Source organism: Patagioenas fasciata, chromosome 4 (genome assembly GCF_037038585.1).
Source record: "Patagioenas fasciata isolate bPatFas1 chromosome 4, bPatFas1.hap1, whole genome shotgun sequence".
In the NCBI taxonomy this organism is placed as follows: Eukaryota; Metazoa; Chordata; class Aves; order Columbiformes; family Columbidae; genus Patagioenas; species Patagioenas fasciata.
The window spans coordinates 28,225,769-28,238,296 of NC_092523.1; the positions used below are offsets into that span (position 1 = coordinate 28,225,769).

Sequence of the window (12,528 nt, forward strand, 5' to 3'; positions counted from 1 at the left end):
GCTAGAGTTAGGTTAGGTTATGGTTTGACTCGATGATCCTGAGGGTGCCTTCCAACTGAAATGTTTCTATGACTCTTCTAGACTTACACCAGCATGTCCCCATGGTGCTCTGTGGAGATGTGTTAATATTCATAGCACAGTTTGGCTCCAGTTTGGAGAGCACTGTGCATGCTAAAGGTCCTTGAACTGTTCCAGGATGTTTGCTGGGCAACCCTAGGTTAGCATGTAATGGCTTATTAAGCCACACATTTTGTAAATGTATTTCACTTATCCATGGTGAAACCAAGGGCTTAGACTTGTACCTTGAAACTGTTGATTGGGTAGTACAAATAATTGTTTCTTATGACACCCTGGAGACTGTTCAACCACAGGGAGTCATCTGAAGAGAAGTACCACCAGATGCTGCCCTTCTTCAAAGCTGGGATAGTCTGGCAGAGCCAGTGACCAGTGCTAGTGCAGGCAGCCCATCACGCACTTAGGTGCTTGCACGTTAAATAGCTCACCTCTTGCCTCAGTTGTGAAGGGGAGGAAAAAGAAATCTATAGAAATTTCCAGTAGACCCCAATACTGCCCAGGTACCCCAGGAGAGAGCTCTTTCCTTTGGATTCAGGGTTCAGGTGGGGCCGTAGAAGTCCCCAGGTGAGAACCGGGACTTTATAATGATTTATACGAAATGAAAACCATTCGGGGTCACTCCTGGAGTTCTCCGTACCCGTTCCCCTGCCGGACGCGCCCACAAGCACGGCTGGGATGCCACCGCCACCTCCAGCTGCCAGCCCGGGGGCAGCGGGGCGGGCGAGTGGGGCGCGCCCAGGTGCGCCGGGACGCGCCCGGGCGGGCGGAGCCGCAGCCGCCGACCGCGACGCTGCGGAGCCCGCGGAAGGGGCGGCCCGCAGCCATGGGGCACCGAGAGGCGCTGCCCGCCCGCCCGGCCTGCCGCATGGGTCAGTGCCTGCGCGGAGCGGGAGCCGGGAGCCGCGGGTCTGCGCGGAGGGGGGCGCAGCACCGCGCGCGGTGCACAGTAGGCGCGCGGAGCTGGGTAGAGGGGCGCGCTGGGGGCGCGGCGCTGCGCGGAAGGTGCGCGGGGTTTGCGCGGTACAGGCGACGCGGCGGCGCGCGTAGGATGCGCGGCACCGGGCGGAGGTGAGGGCGCAGCACGCGCGCGCCGCTCCCGTAGCCCCCCGCGCTGCCCCTCCGCCCGCACCGCGGGAGCGGCTGTCGTGCTCCTGCATACGTAAGACTGCTCCGCCGTGACGTCACGCAGTCGTTTTTCGAGGAGTGTGGCGCTGCCAACCCCGGTGAGGTTCCTGCACTTCTCCCTTGGCTGGATCGTGTATAAACCCTCTTTTAAGCATCTTTTGTGCATTTTTGTGATTGAGGATATGTCGGGGAACCACCCCTTGCTGCTTCTCAGTCCATCAACTTTCAGCCCCAGCAGCCAGGCCTTGGCAAAAGTGGCCTTAGTATTTCCCAGGTGACCGAGAAAGGCATTTCATATCCCTGACAAGTGTGAGCAGACTCGCGAGCGCAATAAAAACGGTTAAATCACATGTCTAATCTAAGCAAATAGTTTTCCGGGTGACTTAGGACCAGTATCTTTGGTGGCAGGCTGAAAACTAAGCTGACTGCCACTATGAACCACAGCCCTAGACTTTTGCAGAACTACAAGTTAGAAGTGCTACAAGGACTGTTCGTAGCAGGATGGTTGATCTACTCAACTCAGATAATGTTTAGGTTTTGAGAAAACATTTTTGAATTCAGCTGAATCGTAAAAACACTTTAGAAGGTACAACAGTGGCTGCCTGAACTCAGACTGGTTTCTTGTTGCTATCAGCCTTGCGTCACAGCTCAGAGAGTTTATTTCGGCAAAGAGAGGTTCTGCTGACAGGTTTGTGTTTGTTGACATTGGCAGTGGGTGGTGAAACTAGCTTAGCTACAGAAACTGGGTGCTGAGCAAGCCAGGCAACCTCAGAGATTTGTCACCTTCCTCAGTGCTTCCAGGTAATCTTCAGACTGTTCACAGTGGGCAATAAAGTAATAGTAATTCCTGGATCACCTCCTCTTCCCAGCTCTCAGGTGGTTCTTTAATCAGTGGAGTGACATACCACTTTGCATGCAAGTGGAACAAATGACATGTTTTTTAAAACTAGAAAAAGCTTCTCAGCACCGTAAACAGAGATCACAACCGTGCAAAATGGCTCTTCTCAGCTGGCAGATGGAACAGGCAAAAAACCCAATGTCTCTTTGTAAATATGAGCAAGTGTATTTCAGAAAGGAGAGAAACATGCTGTGGCAGTCACTGACTTACTACAGATGACATGATCAAATTTTCATTATTTGATGTTGTAAAATGTGCTGGGGAATGGAAAACTTAAGAATCAGTAAAAAAAGAAAAAAGGTCGTAGTAGTGTCATATGGAAGGGAATAAGCTTGCCATTCATCTCCAGCTAAATGAAAGTACACCATTCACAAAAAGGGGGAGAAGAGTGTTATATGCTCTTTAGAAACCTAAAACACTGATAGAAAGCTGCCTTTACCATTGCAGGTAGCTAAAAGACCACACTTATCCAGAGTTTTTGTCTTGATGGTTTCTTTTAATGAAAGGCAAGAGCTGTTGGTGCTTCTCACATAAAGCCTGTAGTAGCTGAGTGGTAGTGGTACAACTGTCACCAATCTGCTTTAGTATCATTATAAGGTATTGATAGCTAAGGGATTTAATTCACTGGCAACCTCTCTGCTTTTTTTTTGCCTTGCCGTGATGTGTGTTAGCTAAGAGAAACATTTATGCTTAAAGGACTTCTCTGTCATTTTCTTTTGTAATTTAATATTTAATAATTAATAATTATGTCAAAACTTAAGTGTATACAAAATTTTCTTCTAAGATTATGCTAATACTTCAGGATTTAAAAATACTTTGAGATACAGATGCAAATCCCATTTATTTTACATTATCCAGTTGCAACTTCTAGTAATGATAAATTGGCAGAATACTACCTGTACTATGCACTATGTAAAAGTAGTTTCATGTAGTTGTAAATTCTTTAAGATTTTAATCTTCGGCTGCAGAATATGGACATACCTGTCTTCTGGGACCATTTTTATGAAGCCTGGCTTAGCAATACAAACCAACTCCTGTTATATAGAAACTGTCTCAGCAAACAAGGAAATGTGACTGCACAGCCCAAAAATCAAGTGAGAACTTACTGTTGTATGTTTGTTGTACAGTACGGCACAGGACAACTGGGAGCAAGTGTTTATTCTCAGTTCCTTACTTGTGAAGGGCAGTATCTCCCGGTATTAGTACTGGCATTGTCAGCTGAAAATGAAGATATGCTGTCAAATTTCATACTGTTTTTAACAGTTTTGATATTTTAACTATTCCTTTGTAAATATTAGGTGAATTATCCAAGGCTGGCTGTTAATTGTGCAGTCAAGCACTTTTGACAGAACATCAATATTGCCAGAGCTTATGTATGAAAAGACACAAAGGCATATCCTTTTTTACCAAGTCTCCAGATGATTTTTTAAATTGGGGGAAAAAAAAAAAGGTGTATTACTGATGGTGCCACTCAGCGGGATGAATCCTTCATGTGTCATTTTAATTACAGGGGAAACATGGAAAACAAAATTATTTGTTGCATCCAATGCTTTATATGAGTCACAATAGACTGAGCTTTTATATTTCTGCATCTGCTGTTTCATATTTTAACATGTCTTTGCAATAAAACCTTTATTTCCAAAAAGGCTATCCTTAAAATCTATTCCAGCCTAGGTTCTCTGCTCCACGCTGCTTGCATGTTGTGGTCTACTGTGAGAAATTGTGAAACATCTGCCTAGACGACTGTGAGCCCTGTGGCAGCATTGCTGCTTGTCCTCTGCTGCCCCATGCAAAATAGCAACTCCTTTTGTTCTTGGAAATGCAATACTTTTTCTTCCTTCAAAAAACATGTCTAGGCTGATAGCAATGATGTTATTCCTACTGGCTGTCATCGTAATGTTGCTGATAAGGCTCGGCTGACAGAGAGTATGGAGCTTTAGTCTCAGCTCAGGATCACCCATCTCTGCAGCTGCGTTGCGGGAATAGCCAACGGGACTGTCCCATGCAGGCTGTGGTCTCCTTCCAGCTGGGGGTTGTTAAGATTAGGTGAAAATTGCTGTGAGTTGTAATGAGGCCTCCACCTCAAAATTTTATGATTGATTAAATAAGATCTGTCTCATGCAGTAGTCACCAAACAGTTTTTATAAAATGTATTAGTACCCATATGAAGCAAGGGTTTGCCCCTAATATAGATTTTTTTTCCTTCTCTATTTTAATAGTTGTTTCCAAATCTTAGGTACAAAGGTAAAATTAGAAGCCTGGAATTACAGCAGGCTTACTCTAGCAGGCAAAGTCTGAAATAATGGATTTGGTTTATATGTGTGTGTTTTGGGGATGTGATCAATGCACAACACAAATGAAACCTTTCTTCTTGAGGTTTCAGGTTAACTTTTAGGATTTCAAGTTAAATTTTACATTTAAGATAATACTTTATTGTTACATTCCTTGGTATTTCCCTAATTGTTTTACTGAGCCAATGTAGTGCACAAAATATGTATAAAATAAGGCATGTACATGTGAATTGCAGGGGTTTGTTATGACCTGGAACAGCATTGTGTATATTATGTGGATTTTGTGTGTTATTTGCACAGTCAGAAATGACGAGTGCTCTGAGAGGATGTGGAAAGCAGCATGCAGAGCAATGATGGGGCTCCTTCAGAGCTGTGCCTGGTTCATGAATCACTTGTTCTCCTTTTTCTCCTCCCAGGTGGTGTGCTGTCTTTTGCTTGCCATGACTCCTGCCAAGCATGGTGCCGGATCATCAATGTGTCTGAATCCCGCTCTTCTCTCCTTGCCTCTGTGGACGCGACTCTAAATGAAACAAACTGGAGTATTTCCACACCTGCTGGAAGCAAATACCGGCTCTACGTTGGTTTAGCTTTGGCGATAGTTTCCAGTATCTTTATTGGTTCTAGTTTCATACTGAAGAAGAAAGGACTTTTGAAGCTGGCAGACAAAGGAGTCTCCCGAGCTGGTAAGCGGTGTTGACCACGTTGCTTGGGCTGGAGACGCAAACACCTTTGTTATAATTTGGCAAAGTCAAGGTTCAAGGCACAGATCATACGTTTAAAACTGTCATAGTTGAAAAGTGTCATACTTTAACCGTGATCAGAAGTCCTGTCTTGACTAGGGATGGAAATACAGTATTATTTCTGTGTGTGATTACAGGAACTGAGCTTTCAGAATTCTTAGGGCTGTGGTGGCAGCGGTTGGCAGTAAATCTCATGAGGTGGTGATATTTCCTCCCTGACAGCAGTTCTCCCTTTGTCTTACCCTTCGAAACACCTGTCTCTTCCACTCCCCACCCCCCAGTTTGAGATGGAAAGTCTTAAGACACTAACTAGATTGAGGTCTTTTTTAAAAAAGAAAGTGCAATTGTCTGTAGAAAGAATACTCATTACAGGAGTTTCCACAGTTCGTACAACTATTCTTTCATCAAATGCAACAGATGAAGAGCTAGAAAAAGCATTTAAAAACCCCATTAGACTAATCTCAGAATTCCCTTTGCATGGATTTAAATATTTAGCATTAGCAGTTTTTGTTTTGTTTGTTGTGTTTCTTGCAATATACTCTTCCAAAGAATTGGATTATTTGCAAAAAAAAGAAATGTGTTACTGAATGTTCTATATACTTATGTTTTATGTAAAAAATAAAGCATGCAGTGACATTTTTCTTTCTAATTTATTTCAATTTAAAGTATAATGATAGCAAAAATGTAACTGAGTATGAATATGTTGGATCTGACCTGCAAAAGCACTTTGAAGCATTTTTTAAGCTCACCAACAATCTTCATAGATATTTTACTTTTGCTTGGAACTTTCCCTCCATGTGTATTTAGTCAAATATCATTTTTCAGAAGTTCACATCAAAAAGCAGTAGAGTAATTAATGAGAAATGTCGGTCAAAATCAAATGAAATATTCTTCATATCACAACCAGATAACGTGCTCTTTCAATACTTCATATAACTAGATGCAAATGTGAAGTTGTAGTTTTGTCTGTTATAATAAGGTGATCTCTTTCTTCTAAGGTGAGATTATTATTTTTTTTCTTGCAGGACAGGGCGGATATTCTTATTTGAAGGAATGGCTTTGGTGGGTGGGATTGTTATCAAGTAAGTCATCTCTTTCCTCTCAACCTATATGTAAATGCTACATAAAGCAGATTGTTTTAAGTTGATTTATTCCCTGATTTTTCACTCCTCTCACTTGAAAGAAAGGTCTTTGCAATCACCTTTATGACAAAAGTCGTTCTGAAATCCCGTCTCTTAAATATTGTGTTTGCTCTTTGAAGCTCTTTGCAGTATAACAAACTTTAATATTCGGTTAAATGCAAAGGGATTGAATCTGTCTAGCTCCTAGGTGTACTTAGGGGGAAAGTGTTTAACTTTTTTTAGCCTTTATTATGCCCGGAGGAAGCTATATAATTTTGAAAACAAAATGTGCATATATAGTGTAGAAAATAGATTTTGAGTTATATTTGCTATCACAGCTATCATGCAAAATACTTACAATAGCATGCCTTTTATTGCCCACCCCTCAAGCTAACTCAAGTGTTCTTTCTTCTGCAGTGGGATTAGGAGAAGCTGCAAACTTCGCTGCCTACGCCTTTGCACCTGCAACCTTAGTTACCCCCTTGGGTGCACTGAGTGTTCTCATAAGGTCAGTACAAACTGGAAGCAAACCTTGACAAATGAGCCATTTGCTGTGTGAGGGAAAATACTGGTTTTGGCTGAAAGTAGAGAATTTTAGTAAGAAAACTGAAAAGCAGTGCATGGAGAAAAATGCTTTTTGGTCCTTGGTGAAAAGATCCCTTGCTTATTTAAAACTGAATTATCTGGGAAGAGGGAATGAGAAGTCTTGTTACAAAGGCTAGTATATGCTTTCCCAACAGCCTTCCACCTATATTATAAAGTATTTCTTATCAGCGTATACCAGGTATACTGCTGGTGCACAGTGGTAGAAGGCTGTGATTTATCTCTTCCTAGAGAACTGAAGCGTTCTTAAAAAGTCCTTTTCTTCCGTTGTGACAGAACTTTAGAAGAAAATATAATATTCCCCCATTAAAATATTTTCAGAATAATTTCTTTTTTATAGGGGCATAATTCCATATTAAGGCACACTTAGTAAGCATTTTGGGTTATTTTGGTCTTTCCCAAGTCCTTCTGAAAAGAAGGCAAAGAAAATTTTAGCATTTTAAATATCCACAGTTAAAATCTGTGGTTCTTTTGAAATTTTTGAAATATGAGTGCCTTTCAAACACTCGTCATTTCCTATGTATAAAGAAAAAAAAATTCCAAGTACTTAATATGGCTATCACAGAAGCAGAAAAGACATGGATAATGCTGACAACAAGCTTTCTGGGAAATAATTTATTAGCAAAATGAGATTAATGTATTTTAAATTGAAAACTCCTGCATTTAAGACCTGAGTACATGATATGAAACATTGTGTTTAAAACCAACCTGGGCCACTTTTTTTTTTTTTTTTGTAAGATGCTTGCAGTAATCTAACTGCTAAAAATAAAATGCAGCCATTCTGTCATAGCAAAAGTAGTGTAACTGTGTCCCCTCCAGATGTGCTGGGATCAGCATGTAGGTAGATGCAAACTGCCTGCCTGGCTGCTGCTTCTCAAAACAGCCTGAGTTTTAACAACCACTCCTTTGATGTGGGTGGCAATCTTTCTTCTGAAACAGAGAGGTCTTAAAAACTTCATGTCAGCAAGCTCATCACCCTTGTGCAAAACAAATAGCTGTAATTTGATAGGTTGGTTGAAAAAATATCTGTGGGCATATCTAGACCCTGTTAAGCCTGTATCTCTGCCTAAGGTTGTGCTCTAGCTGGCTGATCGTGCGCACCGTGAGGTGGCTTCATTTGGGCTGTGTTGTTATCCTTTGGTTAAATCTTGAACCCCTTAGAGATCTTGGGGTCAGTCCTCTTTGACGGAGGGACGTGCCTTCTCCGTGTCTTTGGGGGGTCCTGGCAAGCCAGGCAGAAACTATGCCTGGGTGGGAGAGCCCACGGAGGGACGAGGAGCAGTTTCCAAAACTTGTGTTGACTGCTTGTAATGGAAAAAGGAGCACTTTATACCACTTTGGCTAGAAAATAACAGCTTGTGTGGTCATCTATGGGTGTGTGAGAGTGCATATCCTTGACCCAGGCAATAAGTAATGAAGCTCCTTGAGCAATTTGGACTCTTTACAGCCTGGAGGGGAGGGACCAGGGTTGCTAACCCCCCAAACACCTCACCTGACCTTCCTGGTCCTGACCACCCTTCTTGCAAAACTCCTTAAAATCTGATTGTTTCGGACTGGTTTCCCATAGATGTAAATTTAAAAGAGATTTTGAATTAATATAATGTTACACAGACAGATTTGAAATGTCTCACGTGGCTGGTGAAGCTGAACCTTTTATTAATATTTATATTTTGCAAACAGTGCTATATTGTCATCCTATTTTTTAAATGAGAAGCTGAATATTCATGGAAAGCTGGGCTGTGTACTGAGCATTTTGGGATCAACAGTCATGGTTATTCATGCCCCTGAGGAGGAGGAGGTCACCTCACTAGATGAGATGGAAAGCAAGCTGCAAGATCCAGGTCTGTATGCAATTACAACGAACTTGTGCTATAGTTCATAGAGGAAGTGTTTGGGCCACCGAATCACTTTCAGCGTATTCTTAGTCTGGTATTTTATCTCATGCACATTACTCTTTTTTCCTTTCCTTTTTCTTACAGTGTTTGTTACATTTGCTGTTCTCCTAACAGTTGTTGTCCTCGTGCTGATTTTTATCGTGGCTCCAAGTAGAGGTCAAACAAATATACTGATCTACATTTTAATTTGCTCCCTCATTGGTGCCTTCTCTGTATCATCTGTGAAAGGCCTGGGCATTGCCATTAAACAAATGCTGCAGCGGAAGCCAGTTTATCGACATTCGTTGGTTTACATTTTGTTGGGCACCTTAGTGCTCTCAGTCAGCACTCAGATCAGCTATCTCAACAAAGCATTGGACGTGTTCAGTACATCTCTAGTGACACCTATTTATTACGTGTGTTTCACCACGACGGTTGTGACATGTTCCATCATCCTGTTCAAGGAGTGGAGTAGTATGGACCTGGGTGGTATCATTGGAACCCTGAGTGGATTTTGCAATATCATCATAGGCATTTTTCTATTGCACGCTTTCAAAAACACTGTTATCACTTGGAGTCAGTTGATGTCCACTGTTACCAAAGAACCTTCATTACCACACCATGAATACGAAACCTGTCACACTTTGCTGGAGAGCATGGAAGACCAAGCTTCGGCATATGAGGAGGACAATGTTTTATTCAGTCAATGAAACTCTCAAGCAGTGTTCATCATTGGAAGTATTGTGAATTGCAGACTCAACCCACCCGTGTTTACCGGAATGCTCTTCTTTCCCGCAGTCCCCTGGAAAACGGTCTGTAAGGCCACTTAAGTGTGGGCTACCCCTCTGTGTGCCAGCTGTTGGTAGTGGTGAATGGAAATGTTCAATAATTGACATGACAGACAGACACCTGATGGTGATCGTATGTCAGGCAATGAACAACCTTGTCCTTTTTTATGCAGCATCTCCTATTGGAGAATTTCAGCAGAAAAGAATGGTCTTTGTAAGATATATTTACAAAGTGCAATTTTGCCATCATGATAAAAGATAATCCTTGCTGAAGTCACAAGCACTCTGCTGTTATCTTAGTGATGGCCTTAATATTTCAGGCTTTCTTTATATTGTTGTAGTGTATCGCCAAGCAAACTTGTAGATAGTCTACCCGAAGGATATTAATTGGAGATATAATACGAAGAAAATATTGTTTAAGCCCTTTAGCTGTTAATATAAAATTTTATGCAAGTTTTTTTCATTTTTGATGACCTACCAGTGAACCTTGAATAGAAGTCACCAAAAATTTCTGCAATGCGGTTCTTGGTAACCGTTCTTCAAAATCAATTTTTTAACAATAAACTCTTAGCTCTTCTACCTTAGGAGTCCTGAACTCATTGCAAATCCCTAGATGTGCATGTATCTTTTTATTTTAAAACTATGACAAGGTTACATTGTAAGAAATAGCAAGTTCATTAGAGGCCTGAAAACAGTTGCTGTTAGCTTAAAAAAATTATGTGAGGTAAAAAAATAGATTATTCAAAGGTAGAAGAAAAACAGAATGTGCGTTTAAGAATTTCAACTCTGTTTTATACTAATTTGAGACTTAAGAAGGGGCTTTACTTATTTCTATATTTCTTTCTAATATTGCTACTTATTCATCAAAACCCATTTAAGTGTTTCAAATTTTTTTCTTGTTTTCCAGAAATACCTAATTGTTTCTTAAGAGCAAAACAGTCCGGTTATTTATATTCACTTATAAAAGCAAAATCCATTTTCCAATCCTCGAGCTTTTTCTAGAAATACTAGGTAGAGGAAGGGCTGTATGCGAGGGCTGAGAAACATCAAAACATCTGTTGTTGTAGTTTGGCCTTTTCATCTCTTCTGAAAATGAGTATTCACTTCTATTAGATGTTTTAGCTATTAATCTAGTGTAGGCTTGAAGGTTAGTATCTGTACCACAGTGTGCTCCTCAGTTGTGGTCACTGATTGTATTAGGTTTGCGTGGTGAGGTTTTGAGTAGCTGGGGGGGCACAGGGGTGTTTTCTGTGAGAAGCTGCTAGAAGCTTCTCCCATGTCCAACAGAGCAAATGCCAGCCAGCTCCAAGATGGACCCACCACTGGTCAAGGCTGAGCCCATCAGCAACAGTGGTAGCACCTCTGGGATATCATAGTTAAGAAGGGGGAAAAAACAAACAAACAAAAACCCACCAAAAAACCAAACCAAAACAAACAAAAAAACAATCAACCAAACAAAAAACAACTGTGGGAATATGTGAGATGAACAACTCTGCAGACACCAAGGTCAGTGAAGAAGGAGGGCAGGAGATGCTCCAGGTGCTGGGGCAGATTCCCCTGCAGCCCGTGGTGCAGGCCATCGTGAGGCCAACTGTCCCCCTGCAGTCAATGGAGATCCATGGTGGAGCAGAGACCCACCTGAAGCCCAAGGAGGACCCCACACCAGAGCAGATGGATGCCCAAAGGAGGCTGTGACCCTGTAGGAAGCCTGCGCTGGAGCAGGATCCTGGCAGGACCCGTGACCCTGGAGAGACAGAGAGAGATAAGGAGAGTAATTTTCTTTACTATTTGCCTTTTAACAAAAACTTACATTGCTTTTGACTGTGAATTACTCATACAATTTAAGGAATAGCTGCAGAAAATATTAGTTGACCCTAAAAAGAGAAAAAAAGATCCTTTTGCGTAGCTGATGGTCCCTCTGTTTGCTTATACAGCCACCACTGTGGTGTGACCAAAAGGGTTGTTTGTACAAAAAAACAACCAGTCCAGTTCTTGAATGGATGTTCGGCATTTTTAAAACATATGTGGTTATACTTCCTTTGAGAAGGGTCTGGACTTTTTCATACCAAGTCTGTGCTCTTTTTATGTCAACTCCTGGCAGTTGATTAACTTGCACCAAGTAAAAAAATCTGTATTTTCTATTGGACCTGCATATCTGCTTTTGTACATAAATAACATTTACTAGGAAAACAATATTACTTTCTTACAATGTCAGAGGACCAAAGTTAATGCTTATTTTCGTGGTGTACAGGAAGTCTGTCATGTTAAGAAGGAAATTATTGGTTATTTTTTTGGTATAAAAAACATTTGCTATAAGAGATATTATTTTTGAAACTGTTTATAGTATTAATTTGGAGTAATTTTGTTTTAAGTGAAATTATGCTAATATTTCTGATAAATTATTAAACATTATGTACTAAATGAACTGTGTTTTTTAAAATGAAGGAGTGCAATTCTTATTTCTGGTAAGCATTTATACACTATCTGATTGATCCAAAGTGAATAATCTTTGTTTTAGTGGCTGGTCCTATGCACACATAAGTGGATACTAAATGAAGCTCTGGCTGGTGTTCTTGCAGTTCATGTGTATCTGACCTGATCATGACCTTATTTTAGTAGCTTTGACTTTTAATCGGTTTTCTGATAGGCAAGAAAATTTTTTACTCCCTTAGAAAAGCTATTGTGTGAAACTACTGTGTATCCACCTGGAGCTGAAAAAGTCTGTAATGTTATGATGGAACTGGAGGGAAGAACATGGGGAGATCAAGAGGTTTTAGCTTCTCTTACAGAGTTACCCAATTTGTCCAAATGTGTTATTTTACCCTGGTGTTCTGTGAAAAGCATCAGCAAGGGACATTTAATGCTGATGATTAGGAGTCAAAAGACACAGATTTTGAGGAACAAAATGAACAGTCAAGTGAAAAGGCCTTTCCTTCTAAACTAGGGAAGAAAATCCAAAGCTGATGTATTAGGCATCTCTTCCTCCTGGCCAGTCTCAGTGAAGAGTATTTCA

At 41.2% G+C, this 12,528-nt stretch overlaps 1 protein-coding gene across 1 annotated transcript; it reads left to right on the forward strand.

The window, feature by feature from the left end:
• Positions 1-673: 673 nt before the first annotated feature.
• NIPAL1 (NIPA like domain containing 1) lies at positions 674-11,866 on the forward strand. The gene is made up of 6 exons (XM_065837358.2): positions 674-944; positions 4,806-5,072; positions 6,155-6,211; positions 6,668-6,758; positions 8,534-8,694; positions 8,833-11,866. Exons 1-6 carry the CDS (start codon positions 674-676, stop codon positions 9,435-9,437), a joined length of 1,452 nt encoding a protein of 483 aa, XP_065693430.1. The 3' UTR covers positions 9,438-11,866.
• The last annotated feature ends 662 nt before the right edge of the window (positions 11,867-12,528 follow it).